Source organism: Desmodus rotundus, chromosome 12 (genome assembly GCF_022682495.2).
Source record: "Desmodus rotundus isolate HL8 chromosome 12, HLdesRot8A.1, whole genome shotgun sequence".
In the NCBI taxonomy this organism is placed as follows: domain Eukaryota; kingdom Metazoa; phylum Chordata; class Mammalia; order Chiroptera; family Phyllostomidae; genus Desmodus; species Desmodus rotundus.
This window is the reverse complement of record NC_071398.1, coordinates 45,670,354-45,697,983: the sequence shown is the minus strand read 5'-3', so window position 1 is coordinate 45,697,983 and position 27,630 is coordinate 45,670,354. Positions and strand designations below refer to the sequence as shown.

At 54.5% G+C, this 27,630-nt stretch overlaps 3 protein-coding genes and 1 long non-coding RNA gene across 4 annotated transcripts; 1 reads left to right on the top strand and 3 right to left on the bottom strand.

Moving 5' to 3' along the window:
• The first annotated feature begins 208 nt into the window (after positions 1-208).
• On the top strand, positions 209-17,008 carry GYS1 (glycogen synthase 1). Its single transcript, XM_024566436.4, has 16 exons — positions 209-506; positions 2,013-2,194; positions 4,633-4,824; positions 5,692-5,877; positions 6,112-6,256; positions 7,087-7,204; positions 7,463-7,583; positions 7,871-7,977; positions 9,007-9,066; positions 9,157-9,235; positions 10,946-11,059; positions 11,329-11,455; positions 12,818-12,913; positions 13,039-13,202; positions 14,078-14,158; positions 14,305-17,008. The coding sequence occupies exons 1-16, from the start codon at positions 389-391 to the stop codon at positions 14,623-14,625; spliced, it is 2,211 nt and encodes a 736-aa protein (XP_024422204.1). The 5' UTR covers positions 209-388; the 3' UTR covers positions 14,626-17,008.
• A 127-nt stretch (positions 17,009-17,135) lies between these two features.
• Positions 17,136-18,497, bottom strand: LOC112310150 (ferritin light chain). The gene is made up of 4 exons (XM_053914821.2): positions 18,332-18,497; positions 18,017-18,163; positions 17,588-17,713; positions 17,136-17,421 (listed from the first exon to the last, which is right to left on the bottom strand). Exons 1-4 carry the CDS (start codon positions 18,431-18,433, stop codon positions 17,269-17,271), a joined length of 528 nt encoding a protein of 175 aa, XP_053770796.1. The 5' UTR covers positions 18,434-18,497; the 3' UTR covers positions 17,136-17,268.
• Positions 18,498-19,643: 1,146 nt separating this feature from the next.
• On the bottom strand, positions 19,644-22,493 carry LOC128779617 (uncharacterized). Its single transcript, XR_008425688.1, has 3 exons — positions 22,188-22,493; positions 20,143-20,198; positions 19,644-19,866 (listed from the first exon to the last, which is right to left on the bottom strand). It is a non-coding gene; the product is annotated as an uncharacterized lncRNA (long non-coding RNA).
• Positions 22,494-26,006: 3,513 nt separating this feature from the next.
• FTL (ferritin light chain) lies at positions 26,007-27,545 on the bottom strand. Its single transcript, XM_024566308.4, has 4 exons — positions 27,232-27,545; positions 26,922-27,068; positions 26,480-26,605; positions 26,007-26,310 (listed from the first exon to the last, which is right to left on the bottom strand). The coding sequence occupies exons 1-4, from the start codon at positions 27,331-27,333 to the stop codon at positions 26,158-26,160; spliced, it is 528 nt and encodes a 175-aa protein (XP_024422076.2). The 5' UTR covers positions 27,334-27,545; the 3' UTR covers positions 26,007-26,157.
• Between the last annotated feature and the right edge of the window lie 85 nt (positions 27,546-27,630).

Genomic DNA, 27,630 nt, shown 5'->3' with positions numbered 1-27,630 from the left:
AGGGGCCTCGGATCGACAGATCTAAAGGCCAATCACCTAACGCAGCGACCGCCGAGGCGGTATCGGGGCAGAGCGAGCCCTACGCTGCCCACCAATGAGGAGACGTGGGAGCCCTGTCCCGGGGTGCAGACCAATGGCGCTGGCCGATGGGGCGGGCACCGCCTCCTGGCGGCTGCAAGGTTTTACTGCAGGGGCCCCGCAGGGCTCAGTGACGCTGCAGCCGCCTCCTGCTTAGGTCCGGGGGTGCGGTCGTGCAATAGGAAGCCCAGGGCGTTGCAAGCTTCCCTTCGGGCAGCAGTTACCTGGCCCCACGCTATACTGGGTGCATTCCGCAGACACCTCTGGAGCCCCCACCTGTGGCCCCTGGAACTGCCTTCCCGTGTCCGCCATGCCTCTTAACCGCACTTTGTCCATGTCCTCACTGCCAGGACTGGAAGACTGGGAGGATGAATTCGACCTGGAGAACACAGTGCTCTTCGAAGTGGCCTGGGAGGTGGCCAACAAAGGTGAGCATGCCAGGCGGCGGGGCCCGGATGAGAAGGGCAGTCGGGGGTGGGGGCCGGGGACTCCAGTGGTAAGGAGCCGGGGCTACATAGCATGACTGCTGAGTTCTGGGCAAGGAGCCTATGACTCCCGTGTCCTTGCGGAGGAGCTGGGATATGTCTCCTGGGCTGTGGAGGGGTGGAGATGAGTCTCCTGACTGTAAGATAAAAGGAGGCTGGAAGCTCCGGTACTGGGTCCTAGCGGGAAAAGGGGCTAATCGGAAAGATTCCTAGGTCCCGCAGGGAGGTTTCTGAGAGACCTGGGTCCTGAACAGGAAAAGAGATGGCGGGTTGGCACTTCTTAGTGCAAAACTGGGAAACGGCTGGGTTTCAGACCTGTGGCCCTCCGGATTTGGGAGAGAGCTGACTGGGACATAAGTCACGGTGGGAGAATAGGGGAATGGGTCCCTTGAGAGTAAAGATGGGAGAGGTCTGAAGGCCCTGATCTTAGATCCTAGGATGGGACAGAGTTGGGGGACTGAATGAGCAGGCTCTGAAAGGAGCTGCAGGCCTGAGCTTGGAGTTCCTAGAAGTAGAGGGAGCCTGTGGCCACAGACACTTGGATACTGGAACGAGGGAAGGCTGGAAAGTCCTAAGTTGGTCAGGGGCTGGGCCCTGGGATGGGAGTGGCTGGGCCCGGGATTTCTGTGCCCCGGGCTCCAGAGGGCCTGAAGTTCTGGGTGTGGAGAACCAGCAGGGCCCAAAGCCCACACACTAGGCAGTCTTGCTCCTCAGAAGGGAGGGAGGTGGGGGGTTTTGCTTAGCTGAATCTTGGGAGAGAAAGGGACTGGGTCTTACACCATGGGAGGGGCCGTGAACAGAGCTGTGTATCACCAGGGCCCAGGCTCCAGGAGGTAAGGGCGCTGGGGGCCCCGCCTCCTGGGTCTGGAGAGGGGTCTGGGGAGGGGCAGGGTCCCATCTGCCTGTGTCCCCAGTTGGGGACAGGAAACTGGGAGACAGGTCAGCAGAGTCTCTGGAGAGGGCAAGGAATGCCAGTCCCATCTTTCCTTGGGCCGCTGTGGGAAGCTGAATAGGGCCCTCACTAGGGCCTCACTGAGAATTTAGACCCAGCTCCTGTAAGTTGAGAACTCGGGAACCTGGGTCCTGGTAATCCTCTTCAGCGTCTGTCTTCCTTGGGGCCCCGGCACCTCATTCCCTCAGACCCAGGAGCTCAGGCTCCCAACCTCTTATCTCAGACTCAGAAGTCTGGCCTGCGCCCCCTCCACCCTCAAAGCCCCTCCCCCAGTCCCCTTCTTTTCCCTTAGACCCAGGAGGACTGTCCTCCAGCCCCTAGTTCCTCCTACCTCTGAGTCTGATGTGCTCCCTCTGACCGGTCCCCAGTCCTAGTCCCCTCTTCCCTCTAAGCCAGAAGCCCAGGCCCCCAGCACCTCCCATGGCCCCCTACCCTGCCCCAGGGCCCAGACACGTGGACCTCAGCTGGGGCCTGTCCTCATGGGCTTGGGCCCACAGTGGGTGGCATCTACACGGTGCTGCAGACGAAGGCGAAGGTGACAGGTGATGAGTGGGGCGACAACTACTACCTGGTGGGACCGTACACGGAGCAGGGAGTGAGGACCCAGGTGGAGCTGCTCGAGCCCCCAACCCCGGCTCTGAAGAGGACGCTGGACTCCATGAACAGCAAGGGCTGCAAGGTGGGAAATGGCTGAGCCGAGGGCAGGTAGGTGGGTGCCCGTAGTCAGGGTGGGGGCAGCAGACGGAGAAGGGGTGGGGTGGGGGACATGGCCCCCGGGAAAGAGGGAGGCATAGACAAAAACATGGGATGACCTGGTACCTTCCCGGGCAGGCAGAGAGGAGGCATGGTGGACACTTAGATGCAGGACCCGATGAAGGAGGTGGGTGAACCCCAAGCTGCAAGACATGGGTAAATAGACAGACAGCAGGTACAAGACAGACGAAAAGTTGGCTCCAAGAACCCAAGATCCTCAGACCCAGAGCGAGAAAAATAGCTAAATGGAAGGAAGGATGGACAACCAGCCAGAAGGGGTGGTGGGCTTGGGGTGAGGCAGGCGGCCAGAGCAGGGGTTCAAGAGCCTGAAATTCAGATTTGGCTTCTCAACTTCCTGTCCATGTAACCTTGGCTGACAGCATCTGCCCGGTTGGATTGTGGGAGGATGAAATAGTTAACAAAGTCTCCAGCTCAGTTCTTGGTACGAAGTTAGCACTGTGGGTGAGCTATGGTCGTTGTGGTTATTATTATCATCGTCATCATTATTACTATGAACAGTGGAGCTTGCAGAGTGAGCTGGACAGGTAGACAAGGGAGAGAGATGGATGGAGAGAGAGAGACTGAGTGTCCCCAAAGGTGATGGTGGCTCCCCCCATCCCCCAGAGACTAGAGCAATAGAGAGAGAGAGACCGAGTTTAGATAGAGAAGACGGGCAGCCCGATGTTTCAGAGAGAAAGACCGAGAAGGAGAAAGGAAGATGGAATACTGATGAAGGGAGGAGAGGTTGGCAGGCAGACCCATGGGACAGTTTCGGTGCACAGAGCCAGGGATTAAAGAGAGGAGGGGACAGTCCCAGGGCTCCAGATGAGGGCTGAAGGATAAGCATGAAGAGGTGGCTGCAGCCCCAGGAGAGGGCTTTGAGGCAGAGGCTGAAGGGCAGACAGGTTGGGGCTTGGGAGGGAGAGACACAGTGGTCCCTTCATTCATTCACAGCTTCTGCTTTGGGGTGGGGTCTGGAGCCCAGTCAGGCGGGAGGAAGGTGTCCCCAAGAAACCCTAGGGCAGCCCAGCCCTCCCCACCCCCCCATGGCAGCTGCTCCCCACGTGCTGGGGGCCTAAGAATAGCCCCCCCCAGCAAAAGGGCAGACAACAGCTGGGAGGGGGAGGGCCATCGGGGTCAGGCTCCCAAGGCTGGGAAAAACCAGGCTGGGGAGCAGGGTGACTGCCCGTCAGCTGGCCTGAGCTATGGCAGCGAGCCCAGAACCTAGGCCATAGAATCGGGAGGAAAAGAAGCAGACCAGAAAATTGTGGCAGGGGCAGAAATGAGCCAGCGAGCCTTAGAAACATGGCAGCGGGTGGAAAAATGCAGCCCAGGGCTGGGGAAAAGAGAGCGGATCACGTGGCTGCAGAGGAGAACCTGGGCCGAAGGGCAGAGGAAAGAGGAGGCAGGTGATGACAAATATACGGTGACAGGGTCACTAACGGGCAGCGGGGGGAAGAAATTCGACAGTGACAACAGTGAAAGAGGCATCCGGTGGGAAGAATTAGCAGCACAGAGAAAAGGTCGCGGCAGAAAGCATCGTGGGGGTTGAGGAGAGACATGCGGCAGCAAGCAGGTCGGAATAATTAGCCGGGTGGAAAAACAAGGCAGCGGGGGCGCACAGAGACAGGACAAGCAAAACGTGGGGTTAGAAGGAAGTCGAACCCTGGCCGGGATGGCTCTAGGCCGAGCGCTAGCCTGTGAACTGAAAGGTTGCTGGTTCGATTCCCAGGGTTGCGGGCCAGATCCTCAGTTGAGGACGTGCTAAAGGCAACTGACCACTGTTTATTCCTCACATCGATGTTTCTCTCTCTCCCCCTCTCTAAAAATCTTTTTAAAAATAATAAAATTAACCCTGGCTGGTGTGGCTCAGTAGATTGAGTGCCAGCTGCGAACCTAAAGGCCGCCGGTTCCATTCCCAGTCAGGGCACGTGCCTGGGTCCCCAGGTCCCCAGCCAGGGGTGTGTGAGAAGCAACCAATAGATGGTTCTCTTGCTTATCAACGTTTCTCTCCCTCTCTTTCTCCCTCCATTCCCCTCTCTCTAAAAGTAAATAAAATAAATAAAATATTTTTTAAAAAGAGAAGTACAGAAAGGAGACAGCAGGTGAGAGATAACAGCAGTTGTAGAAACGAAGCCAGGGACAGGAAAAATGTGCCAACAGAGATGCAAAGATTGTGGTGGGAATAACCAAAAAGCAAGTACAGAAATAGGGCGGCGGGTGAGAAATTAGCAGCAGATGCAGAAACGGGGAGAAACGGGAGCAGTAAGCCCAGGCAGACATCTGCCTGCTGGTGGGAGAGGCCCAGATGCTGTGCCCAGAAACTGGGGTCAAAGCACTAAGCCTCCCTGTGGGTCTCCCCAGGTGTATTTCGGGCGCTGGCTGATCGAGGGGGGCCCCCTGGTGGTGCTCCTGGACGTGGGAGCCTCAGCCTGGGCTCTGGAGCGCTGGAAGGGGGAGCTCTGGGACACTTGCAGCATCGGGGTGCCCTGGTACGACCGCGAAGCCAACGACGCCGTCCTTTTTGGCTTCCTCGCCACCTGGTTCCTGGGTGAGGTAGGCCCCACTGCCGGTCCCCATGTCATTCCTTTTGACACCAGGCCCAAAATTACAGCAGCCATCAGCCCCTGGACAGAGGGGTCTGAGTAGGGGCTAGAGGAGAACCGGTTTCTTCCGGAGCATGCCGGGAGTTGTAGGTCCCTAGTCCAAGGATGAACTCTTATCTTTGGGAACATGGACATCCAAGGACCCGGACTGTTTTTTCCTTAGAGGCCCAAATTCCAGCCTCAGCTTTATTCACTCCAACTTTCCAAGTATAGGAATTCGGAGTCAATTCGCTCTTGGGGAGGTTGGCCCGTCTAGAGGGCTCACCCAGGGAATTCTGGGAGTTGTAGTTCTCTAGTCCTATAGTGGTTGGACTTAGCTCTTAGATGGGGCCCTGGATGTTTGGGAAACGCCAGCCTATCTGAGAACTAGGAAACTTGGTCTTAACCCCCTTTTAGGTTCTAAAAAGCTCGAGAAACTATTTCCCTTGCCCTGGGATAAACAATGTATGAACGGGCTGCTTCTATGGCATCCTGGGAATTGTAGTCCTTTAGCCAATATTGAGAGCAAGTCTATTGGTGATTCAGAGGAAGGGTCTCCAGGAGTTTTGTCCAGAGCTTGGGGACACTGAAACTTCAGTCTTTCCAAGTCAGCCTTGCTGGGACTTAGAATGTTGGCCAAAATAGCCCTGTGTCCCATCAGTCTCCGGGGGTGACATTCCCTGGTCCAGCTGCCTCAAAAATGTATAGTTCCTTGCCCTCTGGGAATTGCAGTGGGGTGGATTTACCTGTCCCCTGCTTTCTTGTTCACCTTGGGGATTGTTGATTGTCTTCACAACACCCGTGGAGACACAGTGGCCCTGTTCCTGTTGCCCCGCAGTTCCTGGCCCAGAGCGAGGAGAAGCCACATGTGGTCGCGCACTTCCACGAATGGTTGGCGGGCGTTGGGCTCTGCTTGTGCCGCGCTCGGCGGCTGCCTGTGGCTACGATCTTCACCACCCACGCCACACTGCTGGGGCGATACCTGTGTGCTGGTGCTGTGGACTTCTACAACAACCTGGAGAATGTGAGCTGGGAGTGTGGCCAGGTGGAGGCTGCCAGGGCTTGGAGACAGCCCAAAGCTGTCCGCAAAGCTCAAGGGGATCAAGCTCCTCTTCAGGACCCAGAAGTCCCAAGGCCCCAATGCCCTCCTCCCTCAGACCCAGGAGTCCAGCCTCCAGCCTGTCCGAGGACTCCAGAGTCTGGACGTCCAGACTTCTGCCCGGTTCTCCTAGCCTGACTGCCCTTTCTTCCTGCCCAGTTCAATGTGGACAAGGAAGCAGGCGAGAGGCAGATCTATCACCGATACTGCATGGAGCGGGCGGCAGCCCACTGCGCTCACGTCTTCGCTACTGTGTCCCAGATCACCGCCATTGAGGCTCAGCACCTACTCAAGAGGAAGCCAGGTGGGTGGCAGGCTGCGGTCCCTAGACAGGAACGAGGTAGTTGGTTATCTATGCCAAGGCCCACATCAATTCTTTTTACTTTCAAGAGCAGAGAACTGTAACTCCCACAATGCCCTAGGTTGGTGATCTGAGTATAAGGTGACCTGTACACGCTAGAGGCTAATGGGAGGTGTAGTTCCTTTACTAATTTCAGAAATTGTAAAATTCTTTTATTGGCTAATGTAGATATGGGTCTTCTGAAATGGGATGGAGGTTCCTTGGATTATGTTTAGAACCACTTATTTTTCCCAGGCTATGGCATCAATTCTCAATGTATGTAAGATGAGAACTACAGCTCTTAGAAGGCCTTTGGCTGGGCAGGTCCTTATGTTCCTGCAGTTTTGTCCCAAGAGCTGATGGTGGTTGCATTTTTTCATTGATGTGCTTTATTTTTGCCAGGATAGAAAATGATTGCAACCCTAAAAGAGGCTTGAAGGTAGAGGACAAGCAGGAGGGAGATGTTTAATCATTTCCAGCTCAGGGTAGTATAGGGCAAACAAAAGAACTACAACTCCCAGAAGCCCCAGTGAAGATTAGTTCTCCCTCTGGTTAGTCATTTGCAGGGGCTGATGGGAGTTTTAGTTATGCTTGGGAACATAAGCAAGTATCATTGAGTAAGAAAGCATCTGAGTGGCAAGGAAGCTGGGTCATCAAGGGAGCTCACAGAGGAGCTGTTGAAACAAAGAAATTGTGAAAGGAAAGGGGTCTCTCCTTCAGTTATTCATTCAACCACATGGATCTGAATGAGGAAATGAAGAAATGAAACATGGGACCTTCTCCCTCATTCCCAGATATCGTGACCCCCAATGGACTAAATGTGAAGAAGTTCTCTGCCATGCATGAGTTCCAGAACCTCCATGCTCAGAGCAAGGCCCGAATCCAGGAGTTTGTGCGGGGCCATTTTTATGGGTACGTGGGCCAGACACCTAGGTCTCTAGAGAGGAGGGGTTGGGTGCTCAGCCTCTTGAGTTCCTGAATGCCAGAACAGCGACTGAGTACCGAAGTATGTCAGATCCCTATCGAAGGAGAAACGGATCCCAGGATTCTCCATGTTGTCTCCAGTGCTCTGTGCCGCTCTCTGCCCCTGCAGCTTCTGGGGTGTTTAGTTGCGAGGCTAGGGCTAGAGAGTGAGGGTCTCAGCTTCACCCTGCAGTATGACTTCCTTAGGCACCTGGACTTCAACTTGGACAAGACACTGTACTTCTTTATCGCGGGCCGCTATGAGTTCTCCAACAAGGGCGCTGACATCTTCCTGGAGGCCCTGGCCCGGCTCAACTATCTGCTCAGAGTAAGACCTGGGTTGTGGGGGAGTCAGGGGGTGGAGAGGGGGGGTGCAGGGGGAGACAAGAAGATCGGTCCACACTGTCAAGAACAGAGACCCAGGGAGGTGGGGATAGGGAATCCCCTGTGTCGTCTGGGAGTCTACAGACCTAGAGGCTGGTAACCTGTCCTGTAAAATTCTCCTTGACAGGAAGGGGCACAGCAGGGTCCTAGTTGTCTTGGGTGGGTGGAAAAGGGTGGGCGGCCTCCGCCTGCTCCTGTGTGATCTGACCAGCCCCCTTGCCTCTGGCCCAGGTCAACAACAGCGAGCAGACGGTGGTTGCCTTCTTCATCATGCCGGCTCGGACCAACAATTTCAATGTGGAGACCCTTAAGGGCCAAGCCGTCCGCAAGCAGCTCTGGTCAGCAGCCCTCGGCCGGGGTCCCAGCTGTGGGCTGTGGGTCCAACGTTTCTGCTGTGATCTGTTTTGTTGTCTGTAATCTGATCAAGTTGCCCCACCGACTTTCCTAGTGAAGTTACTTGCTTAAGATGCCCCCAGCTCCAGGGCAGTAAAAAGCTGTAGGTGGGACAAATGTAACAACAGGGACCAGGGCTCTGAGACCACACCAGCGAGGTCCAACTCAGGCCACTGACCCTTGCTGGCTTCCTGCCTTTAGGCACCCTTGTCTGAGCCTTAGTTTCCTCATCTGTAAGACTCCTTCCTTAGCCCCTCACATGTTCATTAAGTACCTACTATGTGTCAGGCACTGTGCCAAGCCCTGGGAACACAGCTGTGAACAGAAAAGATAAAATCCCTGCCCTCCTCGAGCTCACCTTCTAGAAAATGCCATAGAAAGAGCTCTGGCAAGAAAAAGGGGGGGGTGGATATGAGACAGGGTTGTCAGGTTGTCAGGACAGGCCACACTAAGACAGTGGCATTGGGTAGAGACATATAGAGGAAATGAGGGAGGAAGCCCTGTGTGTATTTGGGGGAACAGCAAGTGCAAAGGCCCTGAGGTGTGTTAGAGAGCGCGAGGAGATCGCTGGGGCTGGACCAGAGTGCCCTAGACCAAAAGTGGAGAGAATGAGGCCAGAGCTACAGGAGGATTGTGAATAGAGGGACGTCCCCGGGGCAGTGGGGGTGGCACTATTTGCTAGCTTTGGGTATGTACATTTTCTTCCCTCAGCATAATTGTCCCTTTTTATAAGATGGGGCTTAGCACTGCCACTGTTAGGACTGGTACAAGTTCTAATAATAGCTGACATTTCTGGAAGGCTCGCCGTGTGCCGGGCGCTGCTCACTCTTTGACAAGGCTGCACCACTTCTCCCTGCAAACCTCTGAGGTTGATGCTATTTTTATCTGCATCTGACTGATGAGTCACCAAAGTCAGAGAGGGAAGACCACCTATGTTTGGCCACACAGCTGATGTGATGTTCTGTTCTTTCCAGGGATACGGCCAACACAGTGAAGGAGAAATTCGGAAGGAAGCTTTACGAATCCTTGCTGGTGTGAGTGCCCCACTCTCAGCCCGACATGCTTCTGGGTCCTAACCCCTCTCCTCACCCCTTCTCAGTTGCATCCCCCTACTCATCCTGCAGGGGGAGCCTCCCAGACATGAACAAGATGCTGGACAAGGAGGACTTCACTATGATGAAGAGAGCCATCTTTGCCACGCAGGTACGGTTTGGATCCCTGAGCAGAGGGACGGCAGCTCTCCACAGCCCCAGAGGCAGTTTGCCATGTTAGCTCTGACTCCAGAGACTGATGGGAGTTCGGCTTTATTGGGCGATTCTTACAGGGGAATCAGTTCTGAGGCCTAGTGTGAGCTGACTGGTGGAATTTCATTTCCCAGAAGCCATTAAGGCAGCCAGGCTTCCTGTGGCTGAGTCAGCCACACAGGCCCCTGGGAGTTGTGGTTTCTTTGCATCCTCAGGATCAACACACAATAGGTGAAGGGGAACTTAAGAAAGTCAGGACAGCCACAAAGGGAGAACCACTGCTCCCAACCGTCCTAAAGCCTTACCAGCTCCACCTCTGCCCCCAGGGACTGATTGGAGTGGTAGTTTTCTTGGGCCTCCTTAGGGATAGTCAGGAGGTCAGCTAAAACACTTCTCTGGAGTTTGTGGTTTGTGGTCAGGGTTGGTACGTCTTTTCCTGGGGAATAGAAACCTAAACACTCAAGTAGCACAAACAAGGTATGAACCATTTTTGACCAAACTAATTTCCAATAGTCCCTAAGGCAGTCTGCCTCACTGAGCAAGTTTCTGCCTTGGGGCTGCTGGGAATTGTAGTTTTTTCATTCGCTGGAGCTGGTAGACTAAAGGTGTATAGAACTCTTTTTTTCTTTTTACAATTTTATATATTTATTTTTAGAGAAAGGGAGAAAGAGAGAGAAACATCAGTGTGCAATTATCTCTCACACACCCCCTACTGGGGACCTGGTCCCCAACCCAGGCATGTGCTCTGATTGGGAATTGAACCTGGGACCCTTTGGTTCGCAACCCAGCACTCAGTCCACTGAGCCACACCAGCCAGGGCTGAAGTGTGTAGAACGCTTAATGAGAGAAACAGTGGAATATTTGCAAAAGCATGAACATCCCAGCAGCACCCCCAGTACGTCTGTCACACTAGCTCTATCGTCCTCCAGTGGGAATTGAAGGAAGAATTTAGTGGGAATTTTCCTCTTGGGAACTGTGCTTTCTTTGGGCCTTTGTTGGGGGCAGAAGTGGAGAGAACTGCAGGATGGAGAGTAAAGGGAACTTGGAGAGAAAGGAGTCCAGGATTTTCATAAGAAAACTGCAACTTCCAGCAGACCCTGAAGCTTGCTAGCATAGGACACAGTCTCTGCCCACTCCCCCCTCGGCCCTGCCCAGTCCACTGGGGGAAGTTTAAGCTCCTTTGAATTTCTTTGATGATAGAGCCAAGAATACACAACAAGATAGCTACAACTCCCTGTAGTCTGTGGGGCTTATTAACATGGCTCTGCCTCAGAAACAGCTGGGACTTGTAGTTTCTTGTGGTACAGTGGATTGAGTGCCAACCTATGAACTGAAAGGTCACCTGTTCGATTCTCAGTCAGGGCATGTGCCGGGGTGGAGGGCCAGGTTCCTAGTTGGGGTCAGGGGGGAAGCAACCAGTCACTGTATCTCTCACATGTCAATGTTCCCCTCACTCTGTTTCTCCCTCCCTTCCTCTCTAAAAGTGAATAAATAAAATATTAAAAAAAGAAAAAGAGGAGAGCCTTTACAGATAGAGCAAGTAGGAAGTCTATAACTGCGTAATCCTGAGGCTTGTTGCTTCACAGCCCGATGGGAATTGTAGTCTCCTTGGATTCTCAAGGTCAGCATGTCCCTACCCTGACCCCTACCCCATTTGTGGCCCCTACAGCGACAGTCGTTCCCCCCTGTGTGCACCCACAATATGCTGGACGACTCCTCAGACCCTATCCTGACCACCATTCGCCGCATCGGCCTCTTCAACAGCAGTGCTGACAGGGTCAAGGTGAGACCACCGGTCAGGGTGGGTTGGCCATGGTAGGGAGGGGGCGGAGCCTGGACCTCACATTCCCCCCCTTACCTAATTCATCAAAGGATTGCTATGTCTCGAAAGAACCTTAGCTTTGGAGGCAGACAGACCGGGATTGAAATCGTTGTCCTGCCCCTGACCTGTGTTACTTCACACTAGTTTTTCACCCTTTCCGGGCCACTCTCGGATCCCAGACAATAGCTGAATAGGGCGCCTCGGGCTGAGCCCTTCTTTTTCACTGCCAGATTATTTTTCATCCGGAGTTCCTCTCCTCCACGAGCCCCCTGCTGCCCGTGGACTATGAGGAGTTTGTCCGCGGCTGCCACCTCGGGGTCTTCCCCTCCTACTATGAGCCTTGGGGCTATACACCGGGTGAGTGTGGCATGGCGCTGGGGTTCTGGTCAGATCTGGAACAATCCTGGGACAAGGCGCTGGCCCCCTCTGAGGCTCCAGCTCAGTGGCAACAGTCTGTTCCGCCACAGCGCGTGTTTCTGTGACACAGTTGCACATGTGATGTGTAACCGGAGGACTGATGTCACCGTTCACATGTGATTCCCCCCCCCCATTTGCGGACATTTGCCTTCCCCCTCCCCCAAATAACCACAGCTTACGCACAGTTCGCTAACACCACTGAATGTGGCCAGGTCTCCCTCAGCTGCCCCCAGTGCCCACCCGCTCCCCCTCCCGCTGTTGGCTGCAAGTTGGAACCGCTTATTTGTCATTCTCCCTCATTTTTGGCTGCTGTGCTCTGGTCTCCAAAACTCAACTCTCCTTACACCCTTTCCAATCAAATTTCTTTCATGTGTTTTTGAGGCTAAATAAATACATTTGCTGTAGTGTTTCTTAATTTATGAGTAAGTTAGCAAGGCTTTCAAACCATGCTGCATGATAATTAGGAGTTTTGTCAGTTTTCATTCATCCACAGTTAAAATGGTTCATAGGTTTTGTGTGATTGGTCCCCACCCTATTTTTCCCACAAGTCCTGTTGTATTTGGTGTCTGCTTTTGTAGCTTAACAGAGGTTTTTAAAGATATTACATAAGAATTATACGGAACTTCTTGAACCATTTCTTAGTGCTGGTTAAGGTAGCAAACAAAGCATAGTGCTTACTCGGTGCACAGCAATAGTAACTTCCTGTCGAAACAGACTGTGAAGTTATGATAACCAAGACAGTGCGACTGGCGCAAGAAAGGATCTCATAGGTTGTGAGGATTAAGCAGAATAGCAGGCATTGGCTCAGAGCTCAACAAATTAGCATCCTCACTGCCCAACCGTAGACTTTTCCTCATTCCGAGGCCTTGGGGCAAGTGAATTCCTTTTTCTGAGCCTCCTAGCTTCCCCTCTAAGAAACAGGGACTGTAGCCCTGGCTGGTGTAGCTCAGTGCTGGTTCTATTCCCAGTTGGCGCACATGCCTGCGTTGCAAGCCAGGTCCCCGGTGGGGGGCTCATGAGGGGCAACCACACATTAATGTTTCTCTCCCTCTCTACCTCCCTTCCCCCTCTCTAAAAAATAATGAAATAAATAAAATCTTTTTTTTTTTTTTTTTTAAAGAAAGAAATAGGAACTGTAATAGTCTAATGCACAGCCTGGGCAGCCTGGGTTTTCCAGCTCCTGTGCTGAGCACAGTGCCCAGCTGTTGGTTAAAGGCGCCAGAAGAGGGCGCCGTTGAGGCTTTTGTTGTGATTTAAGTAGGGGAGAAAAGCTAAGTAGGTCTTTATCACGCCTTCCCGCAGCCGAGTGCACGGTAATGGGCATCCCCAGTATCTCCACCAACCTCTCCGGCTTCGGCTGCTTCATGGAGGAACACATCGCAGACCCCTCAGCTTACGGTCAGCACCCAGACTGAGATCTAGGACTCCCGGGGACCTGGGGAGGAGGGGCTTTGGTGCCACAGCATCCCAGGGAGAAGGAAGGTTTCCCGGAGTTTCCTGAGTTCCTGCCCTGAACCCCACAGGCATCTACATTCTGGACCGGCGGTTCCGCAGCCTGGACGATTCCTGCTCGCAACTCACCTCCTTCCTCTACAGCTTCTGCCAGCAGACCCGGCGTCAGCGCATCATCCAGCGGAACCGCACTGAGCGTCTCTCAGACCTTCTAGACTGGAAATACCTAGGCCGGGTATAACTCAACTCCCTTTCCTGTCCTGTGCTGGTGAATATACCGCTTCCGGTTCTGTGTGTCTGGTTCCTCAGTCCCAAAGGCTGGCACAGAGGCAGCAGGTCTCATACTTATAAAGGTTGTTGTCCCTTTGAGAAATTAATCAACTTCTCGCATTGGCCCGAAGTTCTCTATTTGCATAAGGGTGTGGCCAAAAACCCCCGACTCAGATACTGTCCATTCACAGCTCTTCTATCTACATGAGGGGTGGAGCCACAAAAAGCGGATAATAGGATTAGGTCAGCGATTTTCTTCTCAGGGCGCACACAAACTACAGAAATTCTGCGGCACATCAAAAAATATATTTTTTGCCAATCTGACAGAAAAAAAAGTAGAACTTTGGTTCATTCACACCGGAAAGCTACTGTGTTGGCTGTTATTTCTTTGACAATCTAAGGGAAAAGACCTCAGTGCCCCTGGCTAAGTAGTCAGGTGTTGCATGTTTTAAAATTTCTTGCCACCCTAGCAAGAATTTTTAAAACATGCAATACCTGGGCACATGCAACCCAGCGCACATGCCTGGGTTGCAGTCCAGGTCCCCCGCTGGGTGTGTGCGACAGGCAACTGATGGATGTTTCTCTCCCTCTCTTCCCCTCTCTAAAAAATAAATTCAAAGAATCTAAACATTGAAATAAAATAAAAATAGAAATGTTTGCAGCCCACCAGTTGAAAATCGCTGGCTGAGGCCCCACGACTTAGAGGCCTAGTGGAAGATGTTGCGGAGTGTGCTCATCTGCATAAAAGGTGTGGCCAGGGTGCCTGCCCCCCTCCCCACACCTGCCCTGGACAGGTCGGCACCCACCCCCTAATGCCCCTCCACTTTTTTTTCCCTGAAGTACTATATGTCTGCGCGCCACATGGCACTGGCCAAGGCCTTTCCAGAACACTTCACCTACGAGCCCCATGAGACTGACAGGGTGAGTTGGCCAGGGGTCCCTTAGAGGGCTCGGAGCAAGGGGCCTGGGCTGGGGTTGGAGGGTTCCCTCCTGGAATCAGAAGGCCTGGGCAGGGCTACGGATCTATGCTCACTTTGCCCTTTGTGCTAACTGCCCCGCACGCACAGGCCCAGGGGTACCGCTACCCACGGCCAGCCTCGGTGCCACCGTCACCCTCGCTGTCTCGACACTCGAGCCCACACCTGAGTGAGGACGAGGATGATCCCCAGGACCGGCTGCCGAATGAAGAAGGCGAGCGCTACGACGAAGAAGAGGAGGCCGCCAAGGACCGGCGCAACATCCGTGCCCCGGAGTGGCCGCGCCGCTCCTCCTGCAATTCCTCCACAGGCGGGAGCAAGCGCAGCTCAGACACCGCCCCCTCCAGCTCAGTCAGCACTCCCAGTGAGCCCCTCAGCCCCGCCAGCTCCCTGGGCGAGGAGCGCAACTAAATCCCGCTGCACACTCCAGGTCCGCCCTGCCTCCCTCTCTTCCAGAGGGTGGATGCAGAATGGCGCTGTTCCTAAACCCTACTCCAGACCCCCAAGCTTCTCTGGGGCCCACAACCCCACGCCCTTCACCATACCTCTAGCCCCTTCAGCTCTGGTCTTGGAATGCCCAACACTCCACAGTCCACAACGCGGTGCCTTTCTCGGGCTCCAGAATGCATAATCTGCCCTTGAGTCTCCCAGGCCTCGCCTGGGTCAGAGAGGCCAAAAATCTGCCATTACACTCTCATGGTGCCAGAGGCTTGAGGAGACGGGGCCTGTCACCTTCCAAGCTGGGGCTCCTAGAACCCTTTGTAGCTTGCAAATTCTGCAGGATGCAGAGCCTGCCCTGCTCAGCCTGGCCTTGGGGGGTGAGGGGTCATCCAGCGCTGGCAACCAAGTGGTGCCCCAGCTAATCGGACAATCAAGTTCACAGCTGGAGCACTTTCAAAGGACCTGTGCTAACTGAATGCAGAGCGGCTCCAGCACAGGCACTCCTGTTTACTCTGTGCTGACCCTCCCTGTGATGTCCACTTCTGCCTGGAGGGTCCCACCACCCAGGGTCCCCTCTTCTACGCTTTGGCCAAGCAAAGGAGGGGAGAACCACGAAGCTCCCCACTGCTGCCGGAGAACACTGGCAGTCTTGGTCTGGATGCCCTGCTGCCCTTTTCTGGACCAGCCCTGCCTCCTTCCCTGACTCTCCGTCCTCCCCCATATTGCCAGGTTCCTTCGGTGCCCTCGAGGGAGTCCCCCTGCTGAGGACAGAACTGGCTGTCCTCCAACGCCACATCTCCCAGCCGCCAGGCCCACCATGAAACCACTGGGTTCTAGGTCCCGGCTGGCGAGTCTAGAACCTTACCACTATGCTGCATCCGGGTCCCCTTCCCCTGGTCTAGAACTGCGCTGCCTGGGTTCTAGAACTTCCATTTTTACCTCGAGGCTCTTCTATCCCCAAGCTGTGCCCTGTCCCCAGCTTTGGTGACTGAGGTGTCCCTCACGTGTGCTGTGTCTGATGCACTTGGTTTGCAGTTGGGAGTGGGGGTGGAAGGGGTATGACTGATGTGTGTGTGGAGAATGAAAACAATACATCTATATTTAAGAATACCAGGTCTGGTTGGACGGGAGGGTTTGGTGGACCTCTCACCTGATCCCTCCCTTTTGGCTTCTACCTGCTTTCTCTTCCCTCCCTGTCCTATTTCTCCCCCTGCCCGGGCCCCTGATTCCTGGTATCATTCAGCTGTTGAAGAGACGCTTGGATTGCTGTTCTGGAATCCAGTGTTCTTTCAAGGGAAGACATTTGTGCATGCCTTAGTTGGGACCTATCTTACAAGTGGCAAAAATTTGGGGGAAGAGCTCTCACTGCAAAACGAAACCCACTGGGAGACCCTGAGCCTTATATGTGAGGCTCTTTAAATTCCCCCACACTAGCAATAAGCAAGTGCTCGGTAACCATAAGTAGCTGCTATGTCATTGGAGGGCAAAGATACAGAACATTTTCATCATTGAGAAAAGTTCTACTGGACAGTGCTTGCTTAGGGCACGTCTCCAGGGCTCTGTGGCCCCTGGGCTGTTCGCCATGCTGTCCCCTGGAGAGCTCTGTTTAGGCAAAATATTTTCCCTTTCAATTGTAATCTTAACTAGGTCACAGAAGCACCTCTGAACCAACTACTTTGCAGGGCAGTGAAACGTCCAATTGCGGATCATCCTGTTAGGCACTGTGTGGCAGACACAGCAGCCTCTCCCCCCTCAGAACCACCAGTCACCACCACCGAAGTGCAGCAACAGCGGGAGGAGCAGGGTGCTGAGTGGACAAGACAACAGGTGTCCAGCAGCCACTTCCTCTTAAACCCCAGCAACAACAGAGAAGGGCAGAGGTCAGCACTGACACCCTTTTGTAACTGGGACCCTTCTTCAAGCTTCTTCAGTTCCTATTTGGATTTGGCCCCAAGTCACACTTCCCGGTTTCTGTGCTGGCCCCAGCCCCTGGCTCAGCTCCTGTCCATCACGTGCTCCCCACGCCTCACAATCCCTGGACTGTCTCCCACCTGTGTGCTTTGAATTGGACAAAAGGTGTAGCAAGCAGCCCTGGGAGCAGGTCCCATCTGGTGTGCTCGCTGGTTGCTGTGGGCAATTTCCATACTAAGGGCTGCTAACCCTGCTTGACCTTCCTGGAAAGAGCCAGACTACCTTCACTTTGGCACGTCCCTTGGTGACACACTAGAAGCCTATGATGACTACCTGACACAGGTAACAGTGTGGGCTTCCAGCCAGCAGCCCCAGGAGGTGAATAAACTAGGCCCTCCCTGGAGCAGGGGCTCTGTCATCTAGGTGGGGCCATTAGCCTGGCAAGCAGAGGACCCGCTACTGCCACGCACACCCCAGGGGAGCTTCCCTCTTTCCCTGCCAGGCCGGGGGGGTCAGCCTCGTGAGAGCAGATCCCACGGCATTGCCCACAGGACACACGCACCACCGGCTGCTGCAAAACGCTTTATTGTTTCCATTTGGTCCAAGGCATGGGAGAGGGTTCCAGGGTGAGGCTCAGGCAAAAGCCAGATACCAGGGAAATGCAGAGGGGTCCCTCGAAGGCCTCTGGGCTCCAAAGGCTTCCTAGTCGTGCTTGAGGGTGAGCCTTTCGAAGAGATACTCACCATACCCAGCCTGGGCGCCGCCCAGCCTTCGGATGTTAATTAGGTAGTTTCCGATCTTCCTGATGAGTTTCAACTCCTCATCCAGGAACTGGTTCTTCAGGAAATCACAGAGCTGAATGAAAGAAGGAAAACACTGCCACTTGTAGATAACAGCGAGACTTTGGGGAACGCTGTTCACAAATAAAATTTGTCCAAATGACGCGAAGGCTTAGAATGTAAGCTTCATTCCAGGGAAGGTCTTAGCACGGGTAGACTACTTCAATAGGAGTGGTACTTACGCGAAGGTCTGAGCGGGTAGAAGCCAGGGCATGTAGATCCAAAAGGGCCTGGTTCAGGTCCTTCTCCAAGGCCAAGGCTGCTTCCATGGCGTCCTGAGTCCTACCCCACTCATCTTGGGAAGGCTTCTACATAGGACACAGAGAAGGCTCAGAAAAGGACACATAACCCGCAAAGGACTAAAAACTACATTCTCCCACAGGGCGTGGTCTAACAGGTGTCTGTCATCCGCAGTCCCCTACAAATACAGAGCGCGGGAGACCAAGCTGCGCACTCAGAACCGGCCCTGTTCACGCTTCCAGCCACAATAAAGAACACACGCTGTCAGAAAATCTCCCAGAAGCCCTCGCGGTGTTAAACCGCGGCTGTGATGGCGCCTGGGGCGCAGGGACTGCTGGGAAATGTAGTCCGCAGGCCCACACACTATTTACCGCCACGTCCTGGAGAAGAATGCGGCCACCGCGCTGGTTTTGCAGCTTTAAGAGACGCTCAGAGCCCTCGCGCTTCTCCTCTGCCAACTCTCGGAAGAAGTGGCCCACGCCCTGCAGAGCCACATCGTCCCGGTCGAAATAGAAGCCCTGCGGGAAGAGATGGCAGAAACGAGGGTTCAGCGGGAGGCAAGGCCAGGAGCGCAGACTCCGCCCTCTGGCTCCCCAGCGGGACAAAGGCCAGCGCGTGCCCAGAGGGCCAGACGGGCGCAGTTGGTTGTTGGGCTCCAGTCCCTGGGGCATCCTGGGGACTCTTACCAGAGAGAGGTAGATATAGGAGGCCCGCAGATGCAGGTTGGCCAGGCTGTTGATGGCAGCCTCCACTTCGGTGGAATAATTCTGACGAATTTGGGAGCTCATCTTTGTTTCTTACTAGGAATTAATTTCAAAAAATCGTGATGGTTGGTCTTGGAGACTGAGGATGGCTGAGGTGATTTTGAAGGTGGTACTGGGTAAGAGGTTGGAGGGCGGTCAGAGTCTGGAAGAAGGGGCGTCTCTAGGTCTGTTGTGTCCAAACCCCATGGAAGCAAGGGACAGATCCTCATGATGCGGTGGCCAAGTCGGCTTCCTTTATAGCCATTAGGGCCCCTGGAGGTGGAGTGTTCAGGAAGTGCAGTTGGCCAATTCTCCTTAGTGGTATGTGGGGCCTAGAGCCCCTGAGTGACTGATTCAGAGCAGATAGGAGTCCCAGACTCCTGCCCCTCCGGAGGTGAGGAAGTCACAGGCTTGTAGATCGAGGCTGTTGTGAAACGGGAAATTTAGGGGGTGTGGGGGTTTGGGGGATGTAAGGGTCTGGTGATGATTGGGTGTAGACAAGGGGTTCTGGGGGCTCTCTGGTAGGGGGTAGACTGATGGGGACACTGGGAGCCCTGGAAGATGATGATCCTGTGGTTCTGAGGCTGTCTCTGGAAGTAGGTTGGGGTCAGGGGTTGCCTCCGCCGAGGTCTTCAGATTACTGGGGTTTGCTCTGGGAGCTGAGGGGTCCCCAGATCATTAGAAAGTTTTGAGGACTGTGAGATAGTACTTTGGGAAACTCGGGGATCTCTCTGGAAGATGGGTTGGAAGTGAGCCCTAGGATTCACTCAAAAGTGCTGTTACTTTTTTCTGTACCCTTAGTGTTCACGATGGAATTCCTATTTTTCTGGAAACTTCCTGGAGGAGGTGTCTAGGCCCTTGAGGTGGTCTGCAAGATTAAAGGGCAGTTGTTCTGGAGCCTGGGGGCTCACCCCCAGGATTCGGGGAGAAGAGTGTTTTTGGAAGCCTTGTAGGATATTTTTTAGAAGTAGTGATAGGGAAACTCAAGAGATAAAGGTATATCTAGGAGGTAGAACCTTATTGCAATTCCTCTTCTTCCCGTTACATGGAGTGTGGGTGAGAAGGCTGGTGCTTAGGCAACGCTGTTGGAACCCCAGGTGACCCCCACATGGAAACCAGTGCCGAGAACATTGAGGCAGGAAGGTAGAAGACTTCACAGAATTGCTCAGCAAGCCCGAAATGCCCAAGTTCAGATTCCTCCACGTGAAGGAGTGAACCCTGCATGGATAAGCCGAAGCCATTTTGGGATGCCTGTTACACGAAACAACCTGGTTCTGGCTCACATGGTGGGTTATCTGGAAGAGCGCAGCAGAGCCCCTGTCCCGAGGTCGCTTACCCATGGCGATGGCTGTCTTCCCAGTGCCCGGCTGGCCGGCAATGAGCACCGCCCGCCCGGCGATCTTCCCTTCCCGGATCATCTCCAGCACCACGCCAGCTGCCCGCCGGGCCGCCAGCTGACCGACCATGCCCTGGGAGGCCTGTGGGGTGGGGGACCAGAGAGCAAAACAGGTGCCTCCTGCTAGGCTACCCCCATCTCTACCACCTCCTGGCCCAGGACAGGAAAACGGACATTTGGCGGGACATCGGGGAAAAGCCAAAGAGCCTTTGCCACCCCAATTCTTCTCAGACCAATAAAACTCTACATGTGACTGAATTTTATAAATACGGAGCTAAAGGTCCGGAAGTACATAACAGCCCCCATACTCCCGGGGCCTCCACGGAGCAGGCTTCCCACCCACCCAGATCAGCTCTACCTGCCGAGGCTCCAAGGCGTCATCCAGCCCCAGTCCCCGGATGTGGGAGTGAGCTCCTGTGTGCAGAGAGGGAACCAGGAGACACAGTCACTGGCCAGCCCCTAGCAGTGTGTGGCAGGCCCGAGGTGATGGGCTTCACTCTGGGCCCTGGTTTCCTCCTTGGCCAATTGGGGGCCCGGGTCCCCGCCTCACTGGAAGGGCGGCAGGGCTTGTGAAATGCTCAGTGAACCAGAGGGGCTCTTCTCAGAATCCATCATAGCCGGACCCAAGTCATCGGGAGCTGGTTAACCACAGAATCGGATCAGGACTAACCAGGAAGGCTAAGGACCACGACTACTCTGTGCTTATGACCTACGTGGTCTCACATGTTCTCATTTCCTTTCACAAAACCCTGAGAAACAACAGTCCCAGCTACTATCCCCTGGGAGCACTTCTGGGATTCTCTAACCACCCCAGGCTCTCACCGACATGGATGCTGGAGGGGCTCAGAGAGGTGAGGTCCCTTGCCCAAGACCCACAGCCAGTGAGGAGTGCAGACTCGGGATTTTATACTTTACATGAGACCAGGGCTGGGAAACTACAGCCTGTGGTCCAGCCGCTTGTCTTTGTAAATAAAGATTTATAGGAACAGACACGCCCATTTGCTTATACTGTCTGGGGCTGCTTTCCCCTTGCAACAACAGAATTGAATCTTTTTCAGCAGAGGAAAGATTTACTGTCTGGCCCTTTAAGAGAAGATCTGTCGACCCCACACTAGACCATGAGCGCCCCAAGGGCAGGGACTGGGGATGGCTCCCGGGCCTGGGCGCCACTAGTGTCTGCTGGGTCCTGGGGTCCCAGAAGCACAGACACAGCATCATCGCCTGCAAGAAAAGGACTTCCCGTTACTGAAGCAGGTGAACTATTCTACTCTCATTTCACAGATAAGGAAACGGAGGCCCAGAGAGCAACTAGCCCCTGGCTATTTGGCTCATAAGTGGAACCCAGCAACATGCTTCTAAAACCCCCAAACCCTTTAAGGCATAACTCGGAGAGGTGGCGAAATTGGTTCCACCACCGCAATAAAGCGAGTTGCAATAAAGCAAGTGTCCCAATAAAGGAGTCACATGAAATTTTTGACTTCCTTGTGCCGCCGCCTATAAAACTAATGTTTACACTATACTGTTGTTTATGAAGTGTGCACTAGCGCATGTCTAAATGTCACAGTGTATTATACTTACCTTAATGAAAAAACACTTCCTTGCTCTAAAACACTAACCGACATCTAAGCCTTCAGCACGTCGTAATCTTCAAGCTGTGGCGGCCCTTAGCTTTAATTGTTATTATAAAAGCAATTACCCACAAAGCACAATATAAGGTGGGCCTGGCCTGCCTGCCTTGAATGAATCTGAACCACTGAGCCCAGTCTCCTCCCTGCCAGGAAGGCTCTCTGTGAAGGCTGCACCCCACCAGCCCTGCTGCACCCCGACTTGCTGTTCCTGGAGCCCAGGCGCACTTGCTGTGTGAGCTGGCACAAGTGACTGACAGCTCTGCATCTCAGTCACCTCGGCTGCATGAGGAGGACGTCACACTGTGCACCTGTGGGGCACCCGCGAGGATCAGCAGGATGTAAACCTGTGCCTTCAGTGGTTATCTGTGTCGTCTGCTCTGCCAGGCCCTCCGCTGGGGGCACAGCTGGGAACGAGCCAGGCCGGGGACCAGCCCTCAGGGAGCTAACACTGCCCGAGTGCATGCTGGGTGGACGGGACCTTCAGTACAGAGCCAAACCCAGCACGCACTCCGCAACTGTCCCCTCCTGTGACTGCCGAGCAGGATGGAGACACACACCCAGGACCTCACATGGTAGCAAAGCCTGCAGCCTGGGATTGGGGTTCAGCATGGTGCCCCAGCTGCCCTCTAACCCCTCTGGGGGACTCAGGATCCTTGCCCACCAGATAGGGGGCTGGAGCACATGCTCATGCCTCTTGGGGTGCAGGGCAGGCTGGCTCTGCAGGGCAGCGCAGGGCAGGCAGGTCCCGTGCTGCTCCTGCTCCACACTCACTCACCAATGCGCTCGATCCTCGTCACGTCACGGATCTCGGGGACCTTGGTCGTGGCCGTCTGGGGGTGGAGGAAGAAGATGTGTCAGAAGGACCCTCATTGTCCCGGTTGCCACCAACTCCTCCGTCCCTCTGCCACCTCCCACTCGAAAGTTCCCTCCACTCCTCCCCACCAGCAGGCTGACGGCCCCACCGCCAGTCACTGCCACCCTCTCAGCTGTCTCTAGCTCCTGCGGCTGAGTGACCCCTCTGCCCTCTGAGTCCCAGGACAATGAGGACTGTGTCCCATTCACAGCTCTGTCCCCACGGCCTCGCCCATGTTTGGGGCCCAGGAGCTGCTTGCTGAAGGAGGAAGTCCTCTCTGCCCCCAGTCCCAGTGAGGACACACACTGACACAGAGCAGGTGTCACGCTGAGTGTGGTCCTGCCTGCAGACCCCCACCCCTCCTGCACTGGACGCCCCAGCTCTGCCACTGGACTGTGGGACATGTGGGTCCTGGAGTCCCACCTGGTCTCCTCACCCCCTCACTGAACCTGACCAAGCTGTGCTCTAAGGGGGGCCCTCCCTGCCCCTGTCCCTGCCAGGTAGTTCTAGGTTCTCTGGATGTCCAGACGGAAGGGCTTCCGCTGGGAGACTGACCTCCCTGTGAGGTCTCGCTCTCCCAAGGGAAACGGTTGGATCGATGTTCTTGGCTCTGGTGGGTTTGCCTCCCGCGAAAGGCACAGCCCACGCCTCACATGTTCACTTCAGGCCTCAATGTTTGGGGTTTGACTGAATGACGTAGTAAAGTGCTGAGCTCATTCAAAAGGCCAGTACTAAGGCCCCACGTCCCTCTCTCTCCAAAGAGAGAAGCCAGCCAGCACCCCTTCTCATGTCCGGGAGGGAGATGAGTAAACACCACCTGGGACAATTTAAGGTCCCACTGGAGAGTCTTTGTGAATGTTAAAAAGGGCAGCCCTGGCTGGTGTGGCTCAATGGACTGAGTGCCGGCCTGAGAACCATAGGGTCTCCAGTTTGATTCCCAGTTAGGGCACATGCCTGGGTTACGGGCTGGGTCCCCAGAAGGGGGCGTGCGAGAGGCAACTAACCAATGTTTCTCACACATTGATGTTTCTCTCCCTTTCCTCCCTCCCTTCACTCTCTCTACAAATAAATAAGTAAAATCTAGAAATAAGTAAAAATAAATACAATCTTAAAAAGAACACGGCAGCATGGGGCACAGAGACAGGATGTGCAAAATGTGTCTTTAGAAATAAGTAGCAAAAGGAGCCAGCCGTTGGCAGTGAACGACAGTTACAGAAACGAAGCAAGGGACAGGAAAAATGTGGCAACAGAGACGGGAAAAGATTGTGGTGGGAAGAATGAACATAAAGTGCAGAAATAGGGCGGCGGTGAGAAATTAGCAGCAGATGCAGAAATGGGGAGAAACGGGGGCAGTAAGCCCAGGCAGACATCTGCCTGCTGGTGGGAGAGGCCCAGATGCTGTGCCCAGAAACTGGGGTCAAAGCACTAAGCCTCCCTGTGGGTCTCCCCAGGTGTATTTCGGGCGCTGGCTGATTGAGGGGGGCCCCCTGGTGGTGCTCCTGGACGTGGGAGCCTCAGCCTGGGCTCTGGAGCGCTGGAAGGGGAGCTCTGGGAGACCTGCAACAAGGGGCGGAGAGGCAGGGCGGGGCACGGTAAAACTGGGAGAGGCTAATGAGGCCAAGCAAAGCAGGGCAGAACCGCTTGGTTCCAAACTGCTACTAGAAAAGACGCGGTCTTGGGCTGGGTGTCCTGCTGGCCCTTTCTGGACCAGCCCCTCCTCCTTCCCTGTCCTCCCCCATGTCGCCTTGTTCCTTCGGTGCCCTTGAGGGAGTCCCCTACTGAGGACACAACTGGTTGTCCTCCAATGCCACATCTCCCAGGCGCCAAGCCCATCTAGAATCTTACCACTGTGCTGCATCCGGGTCCCCTTCCCCTAGTCTAGAACTGAGCCCTCTGGGTTCTAGAACTTCCATTTTTACTTCGAGGCTCCTCTATCCCCAAGCTGTGCCCTGTCCCCAGCTTTGGCGACAGGGAGGTGCCCCTCACATGTGCCGTGTCTGATGCACTTGGTCTGCAGTGGGGAGTGGGGGCGGAAGGGGTCTGATCGACGTGTCTGTGGAGAATGAAACAATACATCTATATTTTAAGGATCCCATGCCCTGGCTGGTGTGGCTTGGTGGATTATCCCAGGTCTGCAAACTAAATCCTGGCTGGTTTGATTCCTGTCAGGGTACATTCCTGGGTTGAGGGCTGGGTCTCCAGATGGGGGCGTGTGAGAGGCCACCAATCCTTGTATCTGTCACACATAGATCTTTCTCTCCCTTTTCTTCCTTCCCTTCCTCTCTCTCTGAAAATGAAAAATATCTTAAAAAAAAAAAAAAAAGAATCCCAGGTCTTGTCGGACAGAAGGGTTTGGTGGACCTCACCTGACCCTTCCCTCTTCCTGGCTTCTACCCGCTTTCTCTTCCCTCCCTGTCCTATTTCTCCCCCTGCCCACCCCTGGGTCCCTGATTCCCGGTCTCATTCTGCTGTCCTGGAGATGCCTGGATTGCTGTTCTGAATCCGGAGTTCTTTCAAGGAAAGGCACCTGTGTCTTGTTTAGTTGGGACCCAAAATACCTGTGGCAAAAATTCGAGGGAAACGCTCTCTGACCGAATGGGGCTGTGTTACTGCAAAAATGCCCTTCGGGAGATCGGGAGCCTTGCGTGTGTGTCTCTTTAAATTCCCGCACACTAGCAATAAGCAAGTACTCGGTAACCATAAGTAGCTGCTACGTTATTGGAGGGCAAAGATACAGAACATTTTCATCATTGAGAAAAGTTCTACTGTGCTCGCTTAGGGCACATCCCCAGGGCTCTGTGGCCACCGGCTATTGATCATGCTGTCCCCTGGAGAGCTCTGTTTAGGCAAAATATTTTCCCTTTCAATTGTAATCTTAACTAGGTCACAGAAGCACCTCTGAACCAACTGCTTTGCAGGGCAGTGAAACGTCCAATTGCTGATCATCCTGTTAGGCACCGTGTGGCAGACACAGCAGCCTCTCTCCCCTCAGAACCACCAGTCACCACCACTGAAGTGCAGCAACAGCGGGAGGAGCAGGGTGCTGAGTGGACAAAACAACAGGTGTCCAGCAGCCACTTCCTCTTAAACCCCAGCAACAACAGAGAAGGGCAGAGGTCAGCACTGACACCCTTTTGTAACTGGGACCCTTCTTCAAGCTTCTTCAGTTCCCATTTGGATTTGGCCCCAAGTCACACTTCCCGGTTTCTGTGCTGGCCCCAGCCCCTGGCTCAGCTCCTGTCCGTCACGTGCTCCCCACGCCTCACAATCCCCGGACTGTCTCTCCCACCTGTGCACCTTGAATTGGACAAAAGGTGTAGCAAGCAGCCCTGGGAGCAGGTCCCATCTGGTGTGCTCGCTGGTTGCTGTGGGCAATTTCCATACTAAGGGCTGCTAACCCTGCTTGACCTTCCTGGAAAGAGCCAGACTACCTTCACTTTGGCACGTCCCTTGGTGACACACTAGAAGCCTATGATGACTACCTGACACAGGTAACAGTGTGGGCTTCCAGCCAGCAGCCCCAGGGGATGAATAAACTAGGCCCTCCCTGGAGCAGGGGCTCTGTCATCTAGGTGGGGCCGTTAGCCTGGCAAGCAGAGGACCCGCTACAGCCATACACCCCAGGGGAGCTCCCACCTTAGAACAGGCGGGCAAAGGCCTCTTTCCCTGCCAGGCCCGCCCAGATCAGCCTCGTGAGAGCAGATCCCACGGCATTGCCCACAGGACACACACACCACCGGCTGCTGCAAAACGCTTTATTGTTTCCATTTGGTCCAAGGCATGGGAGAGGGTTCCAGGGTGGGGTTTCGGGGTTATCACTGGCTCAGGCAAAAGCCAGATACCAGGGAAATGCAGAGGGGCCCCTCGAAGGCCTCTGGGCTCCAAAGGCTTCCTAGTCGTGCTTGAGGGTGAGCCTTTCGAAGAGATACTCTCCCATCCCAGCCTGGGAGCCACCCAGCCTGCGGATGTTAGTCAGGTGGTCGCCCATCTTCTTGAGGAGCTTCACCTCCTCATCCAGGAAATGGTTCTCCAGGAAGTCACAGAGCTGAGTGAAAGAAGGGAGAGAAAACACTGCCACTTGTAGATAACAGCGTGACTGTTTTGGAAACGCTATCAGTACGAAAATTTGCCCAATGATACCAAGACTTAGAAAATATAAGCTTCATTCCAGGGACGTTCTTAGAATGGTAGTCTTGGATAAAGGGGGTACTCACATGAGGGTCTGCGCGGGTAGAAGCCAGGGCATGCAGATCCAAAAGGGCCTGGTTCAGGGTCTTCTCCAAGGCAAAGGCTGCTTCCATGGCTTCCTGAGTTTTACCCCACTCATCTTGGGAAGGCTTCTACACAGGAGACAGGGAAGGCTCAGAAAGGGCCACATAACTAGCAAAGGACTAAAAAAACCTACATTCTCCAACAGTCGCAGGGATAAAGGATCTGGTCTTAGAGATGCCTATCACCCGCAGTCCCCTACACCCCCCGGGAGACCACGCTGCAGACCCAGAACTGGCCGCGCTCACACTACCAGGCACAACGAAGAACACCACACAGGTCTGCAAATCTCCCCAGAATCCTCGCGGTGTGAAACCGCGGCTGTGATGGCGCCTGGGGCGCAGGGACTGCTGGGAAATGTAGTCCGCAGGCCCACACACTATTTACCGCCACGTCCTGGAGAAGAATGCGGCCACCGCGCTGGTTTTGCAGCTTTAAGAGACGCTCAGAGCCCTCGCGCTTCTCCTCCGCCAACTCTCGGAAGAAGTGGCCCACGCCCTGCAGAGCCACATCGTCCCGGTCGAAATAGAAGCCCTGCGGGAAGAGATGGCAGAAACAAAGGTTCAGCGGGAGGCGAGGCCAGGAGCGCAGACTCCGCCCTCCGGCTCCCCAACGGGACAAAGGCCAGCGGGTGCCCAGAGGGCCAGACTTGCGCAGTTGTTGGGCACCGGGCTTGGGGCATCCAGGGGATTCTTACCAGAGAGAGGTAGGTGTAGGAGGCCCGCAGATGCAGGTTGGCCAGGCGGTTGACCGCCGCCTCCACCTCAGTGGAATAATTCTGGCGAATTTGGGAGCTCATGGTTGTTTGGCAGTGAAGAATTAAGGTCGAAAAACCGCTGCCGGCTGGTCTCGGAGGCTGAGAAAGGCTGAGGTGGTTTCGAAGATGGTGACTAAAAAATAAGATGGAAGGTAGTTGGAAAGGAGGGGGCGTCCCTAGGTCTGTTCCGTCCAAACCCTGTTGAAGCAAGAGACAGATCCCAGGACCGCCGAGAGCACTTCAGGGCCCCGCTTGGGCGGCTTCTTTTATAGCTCTGGCGGCCCCTAGAGGTAGCGGGATCTGGGAGAGCAATTGGCCAATCCTCGGCGGCGGTAGGTG

What these genes read in the sequence shown, in the direction of transcription:
- FTL (XM_024566308.4), bottom strand. Translation starts at nt 27,333, where the DNA reads ATGAGCTCCCAAATTCGCCAGAATTATTCCACTGAGGTGGAGGCGGCG. An exon ending in CCTACACCTACCTCTCTCTG is followed by an intron (nt 27,069 to 27,231) that starts GTAAGAATCCCC and finishes CTCTTCCCGCAG; the next exon opens with GGCTTCTATTTCGACCGGGA. An exon ending in CTACCCGCGCAGACCCTCAT is followed by an intron (nt 26,311 to 26,479) that starts GTGAGTACCCCC and finishes TCTTTCACTCAG; the next exon opens with CTCTGTGACTTCCTGGAGAA.
- LOC112310150 (XM_053914821.2), bottom strand. Translation starts at nt 18,433, where the DNA reads ATGAGCTCCCAAATTCGTCAGAATTATTCCACCGAAGTGGAGGCTGCC. An exon ending in CCTATATCTACCTCTCTCTG is followed by an intron (nt 18,164 to 18,331) that starts GTAAGAGTCCCC and finishes CTCTTCCCGCAG; the next exon opens with GGCTTCTATTTCGACCGGGA. An exon ending in TTCTTCTCCAGGACGTGGCG is followed by an intron (nt 17,714 to 18,016) that starts GTAAATAGTGTG and finishes TGTCCTATGTAG; the next exon opens with AAGCCTTCCCAAGATGAGTG.
- GYS1 (XM_024566436.4), top strand. Translation starts at nt 389, where the DNA reads ATGCCTCTTAACCGCACTTTGTCCATGTCCTCACTGCCAGGACTGGAA. An exon ending in GCCGTCCGCAAGCAGCTCTG is followed by an intron (nt 7,978 to 9,006) that starts GTCAGCAGCCCT and finishes TGTTCTTTCCAG; the next exon opens with GGATACGGCCAACACAGTGA. An exon ending in GCCTTGGGGCTATACACCGG is followed by an intron (nt 11,456 to 12,817) that starts GTGAGTGTGGCA and finishes GCCTTCCCGCAG; the next exon opens with CCGAGTGCACGGTAATGGGC.